The following is an 18,037-nucleotide window of genomic DNA, read 5'->3' as shown; positions in this document are numbered from 1 at the left end:
TGAGCATCTCTGCATATCCCACTTCTTCCCAGCAAACATTAATGTGCATCTGTGTCTGAAGGAGTCTGCCTCCAGTTTCTTAGGGAGCATTTGATTACACGCAAACCCTCCCTTAAGGAACTATAAAACTTCTTTACCAACATTCATTCTGTTTCTTGTGGACCTGTTTATGTTTCTGCAGTTGCAATACTCTAAAAACAAAACATTTCTGGCAATTGGGAGGCCTGCCATCTATTTACATCCCGCTATTAATATGATCTGACATAATTGTCCATGATGAATCAGAGGAGGGAACTGACCTGCCTGAAAACTAACCTGCTAAAGAAAACTCAGGCTAACCATGCGGGAACAGCCCTTCTGTGTCTCGTGCAGCCACACGAAACGTGACGCTGCCCTGGCGCAGCCACGCTGCGGAGTGCTCTGCGGTTCCCCCCGCTGAACGGAGCCACTGAGGGAGGTATAAAGCACTGCTTCTCTTAGGCACAGCAGCGCTTTGTAACAGCCCCTGCCCCAGCAAACTCCTCATCCCAGAGGGGAACAGTAAGGAGCGTTTAACATTTTTCTGATTAATATTTATGGCTCTGAGCCACCCGTTGGTTTTACTCCATAATCAGTAGGGCCTCTGGAAAACTGCACAACAGGCTGGTGAAACATGAAAAGTTGTGATTCTTCAAAAACCAAAGAAAATGGCAGGAGGTTTTCCTCTCACCTAAGTTTCTGCAGTTTTTTTTCAAAAGAGAACTCTCACTTGTGTTCATAAATAGAGACTTAAGGATCTGTCTATGTCGTGACCCACATTTGAAAATGTTTACCTTAGCATTTATATAGCCTCATTAGTGTGGCATTTTACAACCAGATTTGCGCTTACCTCTACAGTCTGGATTGTGCACCATTAACCCTGGAGAGTCCCTGGCTTTCTTTCACAGTAATTTGTCCTCTAAGTGCTGCCTTACAATGAATCCTGTATTTTAGTTTTTGAAATGGAAGTAAGCCTGGTTTTACTATGAGGTTGATGATAAGGATCTGAAAACTCTGTTTTTATTTCACCGGATAATGCCTTAGTTGAAGACACTGACCTGGAAGAACAGAGATGCTGGTGGGGAGGTGGGTTCCACCTCACAAAATACAAGTGTGAAGAAAAATGACTGACCGCGGGGATCACAGACTTTTATGTCTTTATTTGCCATTTAAGATCCTTTTATTCCATCGATGCAAATATGCAGAACAGCAGGAAACCATGTTTTAAGCAGCACATACCAGTTGGCTGAGAATAAACTAGCTACATTCCTCAAGCAATGTAAAACAGCATCTTCCCGGAGAAGAGACAGACAAATATTGCAGCCGAGAGGCACAGCAGGCAGCTTCCGTACAAAGTAGTTTGGCTATTTAAAATGCTAGAACCAGCCCTTGTCCGTGTCTCCAAACCCCAACCCCCGTCCCCAAAAGTCCTATGATAATTTAAACACTTTTTTCCTTTTTTTTTTTTTTTTTGCTATCTACATTATATATAAAATATAGACTCTGGTTACTTATAACACTTATTTTTCTTGATAAATAGCTCTTTAAAATATCTACTGTACATATGTCCATGCGTTGACTTTTATATATATATATATAGCATTTATATATATGTATGTATGAAAAACAATAAATATATACTTAATATTGACACAGCAACAAACTGAACGTATTCTCATTTTTGAAAGCAACACAAAAGAAAGGCAGTACAGAGAGAAACCAGGAGGGTCAGGCCAAGCAGAGCAGGGTGCTCTGCTTCCCGCCCTGCTCCCGCTCCGCCTGGGCCAGCCCCTGAAGTCCTTGTGCTGTTAACATGTTCTGTAGTGACCTGGTGTCACAGGTCACTTCAAGTCAAACGTTAGCCGCCCTGTACGCCACGTGTAACACAGGCTGACAGCAACGCAACAGAGACCTTGCAACGGAATGAAGCACATGGGGACGCAAGTGAGTTTGAAGGACGGTGTAAGAAGAAAATGAAGTCTTTGCTAGCACATGGCTGGGAGGTCACAAATAATCATGGTAAACATGTCCATAGATTTAAGTGCTTTAAAAGACGATGGCTGGCACTGCCGCGTAAAGAATCCTGATTATCTCTAGCTGATGCCGTTGAATGAACCGGTTGTCGCCACATCGCAAGGCAGAACTGAAATCCAGCTGGGCAGGTTCAGAGGCTGGACCAGCCTCCCTGAACGGCACCGTGAGGCCCTGCTCTGAACCTGCCGAAGGCAGCTGAGCTAAACGGGCGCGTTTGAACCTCCCGGTGGGACTCCGCAGAGCGTGAACCTCAAAAACAGCAATGAAAAATCCCAGCGCCTTTCACAAATACCAAAGCACATAAAAAGTGGAATTTTCTCAACTTTCATTTCAAGATAGCATTCTTTAAAATGAAAAAAAAACTTCATTCAAAAAGTCTTTCAATTAATTGAAAATACAAATAAAACCTGTTGCAGTTTGACCTAAGTTGATGCCCTTCATTCCCCCACCCCCATGCTCGGATTTGAAGTGTTCCAAGAAGTCAATCCTTGTCTTGGCCCTGGCTTCCCACACTCAGTAAGTGCAGCAGTCATGAGGTTATGACATCAGTTCATGAATGCAGCATTATGTATGGTCCTGTCTCCTTAAAATTCCTTCTTCTAATGAGCAAATGGAATGGGGCAGTTGTTGTTAGGGGAAATTATTTATACTGGATGGACTTCATTCAGCAGCTCAAGAAAGAGGGAATTATAACGCTGACAGGACTGGCAATTATTACTCAGTCATACTTCATCTCTAAAATGTACAAACTTCGCTTCCCAAATGTAACTTTGACAACAACAACGACGACAACACGAAGAAACTGCTGTCCTGAACAAGCCTGCCATTTCACAACTAGTCCTAAATACCCATAGAGCACTGCAGAGTTCAAACAGGCAAGTGCTGAGTTTCAAATATGCTGAATATCTGCACAAATCCAATAGTTTGATGCGTGCTTTTCAAAAAATGAACAAAAAAACATATCATTTGTGATGCTTTATACTAGGGAAAATAGATAAAAACTAAGTTTCCAGTAACAAGAACTTCTGTCATTAGCAGTTTCAGGATGTCCACAAAGACATCATCAAGCTACTAAATTTATCTTTGACTGCACTGCCAAGACCCCTGTTCCCTCGTGCCATCGCTGTGATTCCAAAGTCATCCAAAAGAAGGAAACATTAAGTCTAAAGTGGAGAGTGCCTCTGATTGCCCTGTCCCATGAGGAATCCAGGCAGGATTCCTCGTGCTTTCAGCCAAAGCAAGGGATGAACTCCACAGCAGTGCATCCTGCACCTAAACTCCTTACGCATGCCCTGATTCTCTGCCGCACTGGCTGCAAGGGTAAGGACGTATTACCTCTACCAGCTATTTGCCAACTATACAACTAAAATGCTACTAACCTGACACATGCATGACATTAGATACAGGAAACCCCGCAGCTCTTACCGAGTTTGCAGGCATCTATGCAGGACTGCAGTGAGCCCAGTTTTGACGACCCACCTGCGTGTGGCGGGAGCGCAGGACGGATGCTGCTCCCCAGGACAGGGCTGCCCCGTGGGCTCCTGAAAACGGAGGCAGAAGCGTCCCCACGGCCGGGGCAGCCCCTGCCCCTTGGGCAAGCAGCTTGTTCTGCCTGTGGGTGCGCGTGGGCAGACTTGCCTGCGGACAGAGCTGCTTTCCCCTCACCGCTGCTGCTGCTGTTCCCCTTTGAGAACATGGAAGGATTTCAGTTGCGCCCTGCTGTGGCACAGGGACATGGTGAAGGGTTGCCCTCACCTTGGCCTGGAGCCCAACCCAATTCCTACTGAAAATCAGACAGTATCTCTCTCAGCTCAATGCCCTGTTGTCTCTGCCCTTTTTGTCTTTGGTAACGGGCCATTACGTTGAGTATCCCAGATGCACCGGTATGTGGCAAAGGAAAGAGCCTCTCCAACATTCCCCTAGGAAGAGGAAGGAACACTTCTTATCTAGTGTATGAACCAGTTCGTTTTGGGGCCACTGGAAATTCCAGCAGTAGCCTCTGCTTGGCTATTAGGCCTACACCCACTCTAGCAGTATTCATCTCAGATCTTGTGGCACAGCATTGAAGAACAGCATTAAAAGTGCAGTTCCAAATATATGTTGCCTGGTATGGTGCCACTTTTGATTTCATCTCTTTTAGCTGCTGCCTAAATTCGTAAACCCAGCGTGATCTCCAGAGGCTACTTAGAGTAATTCAATGTACTTCCAGCTGTACCAGAAGAGCAGAGACCTCGATAATGCCAAAAAGATCCTAGAGCATAAGGTAGCACGTTATCAGAATAGTAATACACATTCTAAAAATAAACCAGTTCCTCCTCTTCTGCACCAGGTGGAAATTTAGTGTCTTTACATCTGACACTTCACCGGCTTTATGCCCTAGAGAATGGAAAAACTGTCATGCAATCCTCAATGTATGCAGTTCCTGCTGCTGTCCCAGTTACATCTCCTCCTGAACCCAGCATAAGGTCTACACTGCTGCCAAAAGAGGAGGTCCCACCCTACCCCTTCTCATCCTGGCTGCCTCTCTGGGGCCAGCACTGCTGTCACCCAGTGAGCTGCAAGGGCGATGACCCATTTGGAAGGTGGCACTTATACTGGCATCAGATGCAAGTGTTAGGTTATCTTTGCACTAAGCAGCAAAATCTGCATCAGTAGGTTTGCACAGAACCTAAGCCTTGTGGATCTGGGGCAGCAAGGTGGAGGTGAGCAGCAGCAGCAGCGCTTTACACCACGTTTCACCCAGGCAATGCGCACCGCAACTGCACGAGCGGGTTCGGTTCCAGCACAGCTTCTGCCCGATGAGCTGGCATCACAAAGAAACAGAAGGATAGAGGGGAAAAAATGAAAATACACATGGGGAAAACTGTCAATGTTTGTGAAGCAAAATGAGGTCTGAGGGCATGAACAGCAATTCCTGGCACAGTGGCCAAATTGCTCATCTGCATGACACTCAGAAATGCTTCAGTCCACATTTAGTTCCAGTTTTGAAAGATGTTTAACTAGACATGGTTAATTATCTACTGGACATGCAGTCATGATTTGAACTTGCCACTGTTGTCAATAACGGGTTTTGCCTTACAATATGAAGTCCCCTTGATCCCTCTGGGGCTAATGCCATTTGTCGAGATGAATGACTTCTTGATCAAACTCTCTTCTGTAGCTATCCATGTGTTTTTTCAGGGCACAAACTGCATCTCACTGTATGCCATTACAGTTGTAACACACCCATAAATTAGGGGAAGGATTCTATTTTCCTAGTTTTAGCTGTCTATATATTTAAAAGCCATCTCAAGCAAGCACCCAAGATCCTTTATACAACTAAAAGAGAAGGGCTGACATTTCCAATGGATACTTCCTTCTGAGTCAACCCTTGAAGATTTCTCCTTGCATTGACTAGTGTGTCATTGCACAAATACTGGGGATGAGATACTTGACTTTCAGCTGGCTCAAGCCAAATGAGATTAACCACAATACTGATGACTGCCCATTCAGAAACATGCAGCACTCAAATGGGGAGTGCCACAGACAGGAGCACACAACAATCTGATGGCACCATTTGCAGGAGCTCTACAGAAGCCCTTAGGGCTCCTAAAAATAGAAGAACTAAAAGTGCTGTACAAAAAAAATCTGAAATATTCTGCTTGTTTTCTTTCTAACCTGAAATGACCACAGTAATCTGATGGCCTCAAGAAAGAAGGTTATATTTTCTCTCTTAATAGCTACTGCTCAGTCAAATGTTTTCTTCTTGCCTCTAGTCAAAATTAACATCAACAAAAAAAAGTTTTGCTCAAGTTTAACAGAATTGAGTGCTATATGCTTGACGTACTATTTTCCGTGCGATTTTTGTATCTGAGAACCTAACGCTGTAAACATTTAAGCATAGCAGCAGCTTTATGCAGAAAAGCAATATCCCAGTTTACTGGCATAATTCATGTGACTTTCACTATATTCTTTCAAGACTGCAATCTAAAATATTAGAAAGAAGGACAAGAAAAAAACATACCAAAAGGATTTTTGCCACCCTTGCACAGATGACAGGGAACAATAAGCACAGTACCAGTAGTCATTTAAAGTAGGTAGAGGTGGGGATCTTTTTTTTTTTCCTCTGTGAGTAGATAGGAAGTTTTCTCATCCCTTGCTTTTCTTTTTTTAATCACACTCACCTCTTGTGGGAGGTGGAAGCTTTTGGGTTGAGATATATGAAATAAGGTGTTGGTGGGTATCAAGTGTAAGTTCATAAAGATTTAAGGGAACACCGACTGTCTAAGCATCGTATTGTTTGGTGGGATTTCTACTGGTTTTGGTTTTCCACTAAAAAGCAGAACGCGAGATGAATTCACTCAAAAGTCAGTCCCAGACACATAGTAAATTGTGTAAACTTTCAAAAGACTAACCTGAGTTCAGCTGTGTAGTAAAACCCCATCATTGTGACTGCATCCTTCCACCTGCTGTTCGTGAAGGTTTTACACAAGCCATTTTAATCAGCAAATCTGTACAGTTAACATTGCAGCTTACCATGAGCTGGTAGGGAACCCTCCCTCCCCCAGTAAGAGGGCAAATGTGCTGTGGTTGAGGGCTGCTTCCTTTGTAAAAGCCACATTTTTTCCAATGTAATTGTGCTTTAAAAAAAAAAAAGAAGAAAAAAAGAAGATAACTAAACCAACACACAGAAGCTCCTCACAAGCTATATGAAAAGTGAGCTGCCAAGATTTTCTGTATCACACCACACACTTACACTAAGTCCTATTATTCTGAGTGTTGGTTAAAGATGTAGTAGCATAGCATGGTGGTGTCAGCTGTCATGGTAGGAACCATTCATGTCAGACACTACAGAAAACCTGATGACATGACAGTACCTTCACAGCCCTCTGGTAGGTTAAGGAAAATCTAAAAGGATCTTCCCAACCTTTCACAGTAAACACAATTGGATAATCTAAAGCACCTGCAAGCAGGAGACGAGTCCATGATATATCTTGCTAATCAGCCGGTTAATACTGTTATTAAAACAGTTAATGTCAGCTCTTAACTCTCCTATCTATTCTGGGCATCTCTTAGAACGTCACCACTTTGGTATTTAGCTGTCAACAGATTTAGTTGATGCAAACACCGAATTTCCTCCTCAGGTGATTTTGAGATGCTCAAGCGCTTCCCAAGGGCTGCGTTACCCTTTCCCATAAGAGCTTTCTGGTTCCTGTTCTCTCCGAGGAGCCGAGTGGAGCTAGCAGTACAGAGACATCCTGCTCTTACGCATGGCTTCGCTGATCAAGTACGCAGGGCTCAGCTCGGGCTCCTCAGTCATTATTGAAATGTTCTGCCACTCCCCCAGCTGGTTGGACTTTTTAATGGTGTCCACCACACACAGGGCATACAGACAGTCGTCAAAGGTGGCGGCCATTGTGAGGGGCCTCCCGTCCCAGGTCCTCCTGTCGTCCTGGTCCTCAAATGCCTGCCGGACGGCTTGAACCATCTTGATGGTGCCACGGAGGTATGGCGACGGGATGTCACTGAAGGCTTTCTCTGGAAGTAAAGAGTTACTGACTGGCGTGGAGTCCTTCAGCAGGAGCTCCCTCTGAGGAGAGCTGTTGCTCTGCCCGTAGAGATCAGTGCCTATCACAGTCAGCCGGCCCGCCGAACCGACCACAATAATGTCTTGTTTGAACTCTCCGGGCACGTTGAAATTGAGCGTCACCGTGCAGCACACGCCGCCTTCCAGAACCATCTGAAACGTACAGAAGTCATCGCTGGTGATCTGCCGTATCCCCTTGATGTGGTCCGTCTGCTTGACGAAGGTCTTGAGCAACCCATGCACTTTCACGGCCTTCTGACTGGTGAGGAAGGTCAAGAGATCGATGATGTAGGTGCCAACCGAGTGCAAGCCCCCGCCGCCCATCAGGTCGTCACAGCTCCAGTTGTACTTCTTGCCCAAGAGGCTTCCACTGTGAACCTGCACCTCACACACCAAGAGCTCCCCCACGTAACCCTCCTGGATCAGCTGCTTCATCTTCACAAAAGCAGGCAGGAAGCGCAAGACGTTCCCCATGATACTCATGAGCTTCGGGTAATAGTGAGCTGCGGTCATCATCCTAAAGGCATCCAGGGGAGTCGCTGTTCGGTCACAGATGACATTTTTTCCAATGCCTGAAAAACAGTTAAAATAAGAATCAATTACAGCAATACATTGACTGAGTAAGCTCAAAGCCTCAAGGCTATTCTTAAAGACTAAAAGGAGAAAAGTTGCTGAAAGAAGAAAATATTTCAATATGGTGTTGCAGGCACAAAAGATGCCCTCTAGCAAAATGTACAGAACTCCCTGGAGAACCGCAGTGAAAATGTGTCCCTTCTCATTGGAGAAATGCACCTAAGCCTAGAAGCTACCATGAAAGCGAGGGCTTCGGCAGAGCAGAAAACAAGCTGAGGTGGGAACAGGCACAAAAGCAACCCCCATGACTCAGCCATCCTGCTGTCATGTTTCTTCTGTGATGACTTGTCTGTGTGAGGACAATGTGTAACGTGCAAGAGTTGAAGCCGAGCTCCAGATTCAGCTTCCTGAATGAGTAACACAAGCTCCCAGCAGCAGTAATTTCACCTAAGTGCACTGAGAAGTCTGGGATTCTCTTGTTCCTTCACCCTTCCCATCCAGACCTTTTAACAGGTTCTGAGCGGGGACTGGATTTGTTGCATGACTTTTTATCCTTAAGAGTCATGTTATTCTCACAGAGGCAGAAATTGCATTCGAAGGAGCTCTGCTGAAGCTGAAATGTCAACAGCATATCAAGAGTATCAAGGGAGAGGCACGACCGCTCTAAAACATCAAACACGCAGCTGTGGGGACCGGTTCCACACGGTATTGACTGTGTGTGCGCGCTGCCTGCCCAAGCTGCTGTTTCATCAGGCCAACAAGGTGTGCAAGTGAATGCAGTGGAGGCTGCCACACCTCCTAATGGTTTTGTTATTGATTCCTCCTTGACAAATACTTTGGTTCTCTATCCCTGCGCACATATAGTGACAGAAAAGCCAACCAGCCAAGTCCTATAAAAGCCACCGGTCTGCATGGAGCAACAGAGTGTGACAACACAGCAAATTAGTTCCCACCTTTGAGGTTTAGCATTAGTTATGCGAGACATCTGTCACTAGCACGAAGGAGTGGTGACAGAGGATAAAAGAAAAAGACATAATTTTATAGTTGTATAGATTTCTTATGCCTGCTGAGCAGTATCCGGTGACCTATTCAGCACCCTGTAACACTAAATACGCCCTTTGCTTGAAAGCGCAGGGCTACAGCTGGCCGTAGCACTCAAAGGATCTGCATCTGGATCCTGTCTCCGCTGGAGTCTAGATGAATACATCCAGCTAAACTCACTAAATCTCTGTGTGTTTTGATTCCCTTTCCTTTAAGATAGATGACTAATTCCGTTTTTTTCTTAAAGGGCTGTTTTCGGAGATAAAATTTTACATGTTTCAGAGCTCTCAGAAAAAGTCACATAAATACAGACAGATGGCAGGGATCTGCCTGAGACCACTTGCATGAATATTTAACAGTCTGACTGCGGGAAGAAGGAGGTCACAGTGCAAACATTCACTAACGAGTTTCTACACACTTTCTATTCATAGTCTTTGTCTGCTGCTATTTGAGTAGCTGAAACTGGAGGGAGGGCTGGCACCATTGAAAAGCAGTTGCAACTAGTACCAGACTAGAAGTGAAAGATCTTCCTTCAACTTGCTCCTATTCACCTTCTACATAATCACTTAAGCAGAGACACACTCATTTTCCTCATATATTAGGCAGGCATCCTCTATTCAGTAGCCATAGTTCTCCTTTCTATTGTTTCTTTTTTGTCTTTACAGATTGATACTGTGACTGAGCCAACATTTTCGACCTCATAGCCCTTCTTTTTCTGCTCCTGAGTAGTTTTTTTTTTCTGCGTTTGTTTGATATCAGAGAATGTATTAATCCACCTGCCCTATATTACCTCAATTGGTAGCCCTCACTATGCTACTTGGTATAGATCCTAATATCTATACCAAGATCCTTGCAGAGTTATATAGGTGCTTTGCAAAGAGATTCTGGCTTAGCAAACTAATTCGCTAAGTACAACAAATGTCTTTGAGGACAAATACCCAAACAGTTAGACATAACAAGACGTTTTTTAGGGCAGCTAAATCCTCAAGCTATGCTGCAGCATGGGAATGTGAAAAGAAATTCTAGATATTTCTCAGTTTCTTATTTCTTGCGCTCACGTTTTCTTTACTCTTTTCTAGAGGTTAAGGAGGTGCTGTTACATACTCAGAGTTCTGCTTTTCTCTCCATTTGTGCCTGCAGTCCAATCTCCCCTGAAATACCCATTTCCGCCCAAATAATCCATATGTGCGATGCCATCATCTGCTCTGCTCACCACTGAGCCAGAAGGGAAAGTTTCTGCTCCAGTTCAGCCTTTAGCCCTGTGCCTCACAGATGCCTTTTGCATTTTATCCGGGGTCCGTGCAGGCAGCAATGTCTCGGCATGTGCAGCTCTCCATCGTGCTGTGCTTTCCCTGGGAAGTGTCTGGAGCCTGGGATGTCCTTCCTGTCATGGGCCCAGCGCCGAGCACCGCAGCTGCTCTGCCACTGCCCGGGGGTGGCAGGGGACACTTGGTCCTTTCAGAGCCACCACTGTGGGTTTTCACGCTGCTTACGCTCCAGAAAAAAAACGCCACCAGGATCAGCGCAAGCCAGGCATATACACAGCAAAAATGGAGGAGCCCTGAATATTTGCATAAAGAGGGCGAAAAGGCAAAGCCTTCTATTTACTCCTTCCCCCATTTCAACCTTCACAGAGACGCTGGAACCTTTTAATGATGGAAAATCCAAAATGCAAATGTCCTACGAGCCTTCCCATCTCTGGGCACCTGCTGATAGTGCATGCTGTGCTCTCATCTCGGTCGGGGATTTAAGCAGATTTTTGCTTAGTGCCCTGAAAGCTTTTATACCCGATTAGAGCTTGTGCAGGTTCTTTCAGCATGACACTATTCAGCACCCGAGCCTGTGCACACTGCAGATCTTTGTCCTCTCTGTAGCTGCAGATCTGCAAGCAGCCAAATTAGCTTCCTCAGAACAGGGAGAGTACATGAAAGGTTTGCATAAATTAATTTAGAGAAATGCTCTGGCATGTTTATGCAACTAGAATAAGAAAACAGGAGGATGAAAATATCATCATTTTCTGCTCTCCTCCCTGTGGTCCCTTCTCAAGGAACACAACAAAAAAAGGCACCAGCCCTTTGACCAAAGCAGCTCCAGGCAGTGTGTGGCCTCTTTCCATATCGGCGGACTCATGCGAACATGTGTCTCTGACTGCAAGCTCTGAAGCGGGACCCCTTGGGAATTAATCCAGGCACAGTATCGGTTTCCTGTTCCCCCTGGCCTAGGGTTAAGGTCTAATCTGGTCCAATTTTAGACAAGATTCTCTGCTAAAGGGGCAACTGCTACTGCTTGTCATTTTAGTAACATGTGTTCCTGAACTGGTACCAGTTTGATCCACACTCCTTTGAAAACCACAGCACATAACGGGAACTTCACTGACTACATAAAAACAGGAAAAGGCAGTCGTCTTGTTTCAGCAAACAGTGCAATTTTTACTGATGATGATAAGCAACAGACTCAAACACATCTTGTTGTATGAAAAGCTACTTATCCCTCCCAGATTCATCAAGAAATCCAGCCTAAGATGCTACAGATCTCAGCTGAGCAAGTTCTGAGTCTTTTCTTCTTGAGTTCTTCAGTAAAATGACAAACAATAAGTTTTAAATTTAAATAAATTATGCTCTCTTTAAGTGCTCAGCACAGCCTTCACCCTAATCTCTGTGACTGGCTGTGCTCCAAATCAAGTGGCAGCCGTGGGGTAAACAGTATGGCACAGGAATAGGGGAGGGCTCACCCCAGGCTAGCCCCAAGCCAAAGCTGAAGCCAGGACAAAACTCCACAGAATGCAATTTAACTCTCTCAAGCCTCTCAAGCTGCCACACAGGGCATCCATGACCTATAATGTCCTTGTGGTGGGTGTAGTAAGCACAATTCCTGGGCCTACAGCTCAGGCAATGTGCAGTTGTTGTAAGGGGGGGAGGCTTCGGCAGTGTTGAAATCTGCAGCGTCAGCTTTTTTCCACTTGGTCTAATTACTTTAAGCAAGGACAGCCGCTCTTTAATTGAAAGAATAATTAAAAAGGACACCCAGACTGGAGCAAGACTAGTCCGCTATCTGTTGCTCAGGCCAAAAAGTGCCAATATGTTATTTTCTCCTCCTTCTATTCACAAGAAAATCAAAACGGGCTTTATCTGGAGTCTGGGCATATCATCAAAAACTTCGCTGTCACCATAAAGCTTCATCAGTTACCAGTCACCACCTAGTGCTCTTGCTAGGAGTGAGAGTGAGAGAAAGGAGAAAGTGAGGTTTTGATGAAAAACTGCTGAATTCGTCAGTAGGAAAATGCATTTTTAAAGCTGAAGAGGATCTGTTAATGCTCAAAGAATACTCTGAGAGTTTCAGCAATTACAGGAATGGTGGAAGAAAATGTGTAACAGGTTATTTCAAGTGGATTATTTTAGACATATCAGATGATCGTATCTTTTAAAAACCCATTTTTATTTTAAAAAAGGAAGCTAATAAAAATTACCTTCCAAATGGTGTCTATTCACATCCTGGTTGTTATGAACTACTAATACAATTCCAATAAATATGGACAAAGATTCCTTCTTATATTACAGTCATTACAGCAGCTTTTGTTGCATTTGGATCCTATGCAGAATCAGTGAGAAAATCATCACTGACACTGGGTTCTGTCCAAGGCTTGCAAACTGCGCTGCAATGAGATGTGCTGCATTATTGCTGTACATATTATTGGTTGTAATCAGATATGTAACGTATGCAACCAGACCACAGTTTCAATTCCAATGCAATTGGACATGAACTGCAAATAAACCCAGTAGCATATACCACATGAATGAGATACTTCTCCTGCATTTTTTTTGTTGTTCAGAATTACAAATCTGAAAAAATAGGATGAGATATACACCTGCTTTTACAAATGTGCACAAGTCTACACACAAAAATACCAAATTTACTTAAAAGGCCAGACCTCACTGCAAATCTGTGGTTTTGGCTATACTGATAATAGACTTTTCTTTGAGAGAATATTAAAAAAACGGACAAAATAAACGGCTTTTATCAAAAATCCCTTCTTGCTGATTAAATGTAGTCCAACTCATTCAGGTAGTTGATTTGCAACAGTTTCCTCTCCTGCAGGAATGTACACTGCATTGTGAGACAAACCTTCGGTGCGGCACAGAAGCCATCTTCAGAAGCTACATAAGGCACCTGGCGCCAGTCTACAGTCCCCTGCAGTTAAATGAACGTTTGATATAACTTCAGGATCACTAGAAGTCTCCACTTTGCCTGTTCCCAATCTAGACAGAACAGTTTGCAGTATTAACCATGTCAGTGGATATGAACTCCAGTGGACAGTACATGGACTGTACTTCTGCAACCCCTTTGCCAATGCGGAAAATGTCCTTCCCTTTCCAACTTGCATAAACACGGAATTCTGATGTATACCTATATTTGACAGCATACAGAGGATTTTTCCAGGAACTGATTAGTGCATTGAGAATGTAGTACTAGTACTAGTCAGTGCTGCCGCTGTTATCTATACTGTGGTGCAGCACCAATTCAAGGACCATCACCAACAGTGGTTGCATGATCAGTCTGTGTGACTTGAAAAACATATTCCTTTTAATCAGCAGATCTGCCAGGAGAAAACTCATGGCAAGATTTCCTGGAAGAAATCTTATTTAACAAAACTTTTGATAAGAGATCACTCTCTAAGATGAATGCCTGACAAGCTGGCGATTAGTCCTGACTTTAAATGTTAAATAAAATATAAATATTAAATAAATATATACCAAAATATTTTAAAGTACTTCTACATTCAGCTGTGACAAGATGCACTTCGCAAGTACTACATGAAAAACTGTATATAGGACATAAACTTATGTTCAAACGTAATACTGCCAAAGCAAGGATTTCAGTTCATGCCTTCGCTTCTAGGCTTGGGGTATTATGCCAAGACATCAGCTTTTAGCCTGATGCAATTTTCCGTTTTCCCACAGAACTGCTTTGAAAATAAATACTTAAGCATTCAAATAAACAGAAAAACATCTGAGTGCCTCAGCTTTGAGGTAAACGAGCATCGTCAAAGCAGAACGAAGATAGTTCAGCAGGGTGAGGAAGGAGCGCATTGATGAAATCAATTCTCATTACATACTGATATTTTATTTGCACTGAGATGCTGTTTAGGGCTATGGATAGAGGCCATCCTTATGCTGCTGCTGTTACATGTGCTGCTGTAGCTATATTTAGGGCACTTTGGAAGAGCTGTAGTTCCTTCCTGTGCTTCGTGTTGCACACACGCAGTACAGATTTGTGCCTTCTGCTCCAAAGAACTCCTGTGTCAATATGGGTTTTAGGAGGAGATTGTTTTTCGAGTCAATCCATACTAATTATGGGTTGCTTGTTCTGTTCATTTGGTTTGCCATGGCCTTTTCGAGCTGCAGTCTTTGATTTAGATGCATAAAGCACGTGTCTCACTGACACAGGGTCTCTCTCGGCAAAGTAAAACTCCCTGGCTCTTTTGTAACACGGGCCAGAGTTTCGTGCTTGGTTTGTGGCCTCCTACCTGGCGCGTCACTGTGATCACTTCTCTGCGGTCATTTACACAAACAGCAACGCAGGAGACTGCAATAAATGAGGCACTGTTAGAGTGAAACTATATATAAAATCCGGAACTGCGGGGAAAGCTGGAGAAGGTGTGAATATCCCCTGAGTAGCTGCACTGCACAGGGAAACGTGCCAAAGATCCCAGCCTGAGAATATCTGTTCAGGCAGCCGAAACACGCGCAGACTTACATCCTCCAAGCCCTACTTGGATGCCTTCCGTCTCCTGTGCACCCGGGACAAACCATGTTGGCTTTCCCAAACTTCCATTCAATCTTTATGTATTCAAATACCTACTGGAATTACAGGATCACTGCTTTGCTGAGTGTTCCCTGTGCAAAATAAAATAAAATAAAATACAAAATCCCCTACATATAGAGATAAGCTGAGAAACAAAAATCATTTTACTTGGACCTTATTCAAACAAACACTCACTAATTTCAATGGGACTTTAACGAAGACTAAATAAACACTCAGTCAAGACATCTGTATTTCTTTCTTGATTTATCCCAATTACTGTCAATTCCTCTACTCACCTTCCAGAGCAAAATGCATGCCATCAGTTCCGTACATTACAACAACCCCCACTTCCGTAGTAATGAAATCACATGGCAATCAGCACCTATGGTGAATCTCTGTTCTCCTGAGGCAGTATTATCCACCTTTAAATATGTTTCTTTTTATATTAGCCGACAACAACCAAAGGCCCAGCTGTGGTACGGGCTTTGGGACGATTAGGAAAGCGGGCAGTTGAGCTTGCTCTCAGCCTGCCTTTCCATCACCCAACTGTTTATGCTTCGTGAGTCGCATAAATTTATGGCCGATAATTAGAGTCAATTTTCTTTATGTTTCTCTTGCCTACCACTTCTACACCCATTAAAACTAGCAAGTTGTAATCTGGTACTAAATAAGAGCCTGACAAAGCAGAAACATCAGACCAATGTTTCTGAGTAATTAACATAGCCCTTATTTTGGCAGATTTGCACAGAATTCATGAAGCCTTCTAAACATTAAAAAAAAAAAGTCTCGACAGCCAAGTAATAGAGAAAGCGAGAGGAAATAAAACCCTACTCGCTGCACTGCCAGGTCACTGTCTGTATTGCACATATCTCGCATCGCTGTGCAGCACGGCAAGCCCTGTATTCTTGCACTTCATATTTTAGGATTGCTTTTCTCCAGTAAACATTCGGTGCTACCATCTGTTTCTGCAAGATGCGCTGCAGCCTCCAGTATGACCCTTGTTACATGATGATTATACGAAGCATCAGCTCCGCTGCCAGTTTGCCCCAACCTCCACTCCAGACATTTTGCTTAATCTTATTTCTCTCCAGTAATTTTAACTGCAGGATTTCTACTTTTTTTTCCTCGAAGGATCTCTGTGCTGAAGCAAATGTGTGTCAGTCCCGCAGTGCTTGGTGGATGGGGCATCCATGTGTCCTAGTTCTGTGATTTGAGTGGCTAAAATAAATTCTAAAATCAGCACTCGCTTTCCCAAATACTGTGCTATGGAAACCTAAGCACCCAGCTGTAAAAGGGGCCATGCTAACTTAACTGGACACATTTGCAAACTGCACCCACTCATACCCTTCCAGTCTTTACCTTCCAGTATAGAACTACAGACATCGAAAACGGCAGTTTATGATTACTGGCCAAACGCTACCGGGACGTGGCCCGAGTGAGCCCAGCAGACGGTGCCTGGCCGTGGAAGGGCCCTTTCTGGGGCGGTCTGACGTGAGGCTGGCTGGGCGCCAGCCGGGCCGCACAACAGGCCTCGGGGGGAGCCCGCTCTGCCGCTCGCCTCGGCCTCCTCGGCCTCCTCGTGTCTGCGGCTCCTCCCGCTGCTCGCAGAGCCCGGGAGGGCGGCCAGGATTGCTCCATGGGCAAGAAAATCCCTCAGCCACAGTGCCGAGGTGCTCATAGAGGACTCGGGGAAGCGTCCACCTCTCCGAGCCCACACTAGGGAGGCTCCCTCTGCCCAGGCTCGCTGCCATCTTGAAGCGAATGACGATTCAGAAGGGGAGTTTTTGGTGGAGTTAGCGCCAGCTCTTAGCAAGCTTCAGGGCAAATTCATCTCAGCTCTGATTCCACTAATTTAAGCAGTGACACAGACCACAGGTTTGGCTCTTTAAGCAGCACAGTCCGTGGAACAACAGTGAACAGATTACCAGCAACCCGCGGTTTAAACAAACCACACCTTGATTAACTTTGCAGCCAAAACTACTTCATAATTTAATAGCCAAGTTCTCTGAGACACTGCTAAATAAATTAAAGGCCAAAAACCAAGCAGTAGCCTTAGAGATGGTGCATTTTCTTGCTTACTATTTTATTCTCGCCAGAGAGAGCTAAGTGCCGTTAAACAAGAGCCATAAACCTATTTGGAAAATTAGCGGTGAGGATGGATCAAAGTGAATCAGCAATTCTAAATATGTGAGACGCTGACACTGTTTTTCCTTGGCTCCAGCTCTGGATCCATAAGGAAGATTGATGCTTGATTAATTACTCCCCAGACTGCAGAGCTTACACAGGGCCCGAGGACTCTGCCGCAGCCCCACCAGCTGCCTCAGACAGAAATAACTCGTTAGGCTCAATCTGCCTGGGTTCCCGACTGCCCTGTCTGCAGGCAATCCGCACGCTAATCCCCTGAAAGGGCTTCTTGGAAAATGCCGTTCATGTTCACGAAGGTTGTGTGTGCCCTGGCCAAGACACAGCTGAGCTACCGTAGGAGCTGAAGCCACATTCGACTGCACTTTCCCATGGCCGGAGAACGCTTTGCCACCACTGGAAAGCTGCTGAAAACAGCGTCGCTCAACACTGGAACATTTTCTCGTCGCATTCGGTAGGCTGGATCTAGTCACTTAGGGTAGTCCCGCACTGCCATTGTGTTCATCATCAGTCAACCTGATCATCATCACCATGATCTCTTTTTAATGTATTGCTTTATAATCCCAGGACCTTTTCATGCTAGATATGCTACAAACACACAGTGAAAAAAGAAACCTTGTTTACAAGAGCTTTGGCTGGATACCCTTGCCAAAAACAAGGGTGAATGCAGATAGTTCCCGCTGCTGCACCATGCTCAGACAGACTTTCCCACGCAGGAGAACAGCAACCCAGGTGCTGAATCTTAGGCTGCTCTCTGAGCTTGCCGCAGGGAAACTGTTCAGCCTGGACCCCAGGCATTGCCTCGGGAGCCCCAGCAGAACGTAAATTTGAAGTAAGACGCTGTGGGTCGAAACTTAGAGG

At 44.6% G+C, this 18,037-nt stretch overlaps 1 protein-coding gene across 1 annotated transcript in view; it reads right to left on the bottom strand.

Annotated features, from left to right (window-relative positions):
• Nucleotides 1-6,248: 6,248 nt before the first annotated feature.
• GFOD1 (Gfo/Idh/MocA-like oxidoreductase domain containing 1) overlaps nt 6,249-18,037 on the bottom strand; it is a 57,749-nt gene continuing 45,960 nt past the window's right edge. Inside the window, exon 2 of the mRNA XM_088521737.1 lies at nt 6,249-8,190. Coding sequence (XP_088377863.1) covers nt 7,271-8,190 — 920 coding nt within the window. The 3' untranslated portion in view covers nt 6,249-7,270. The remainder of the gene's footprint in view (nt 8,191-18,037) is intronic.

The sequence above is a fragment of the Tinamus guttatus genome, unplaced genomic scaffold (genome assembly GCF_059628265.1).
Source record: "Tinamus guttatus ecotype Peru unplaced genomic scaffold, ASM5962826v1 Tinamus_guttatus_pri_ptg000131l, whole genome shotgun sequence".
Taxonomy (NCBI): domain Eukaryota; kingdom Metazoa; phylum Chordata; class Aves; order Tinamiformes; family Tinamidae; genus Tinamus; species Tinamus guttatus.
This window is presented reverse-complemented; position numbering and strand designations above follow the sequence as displayed.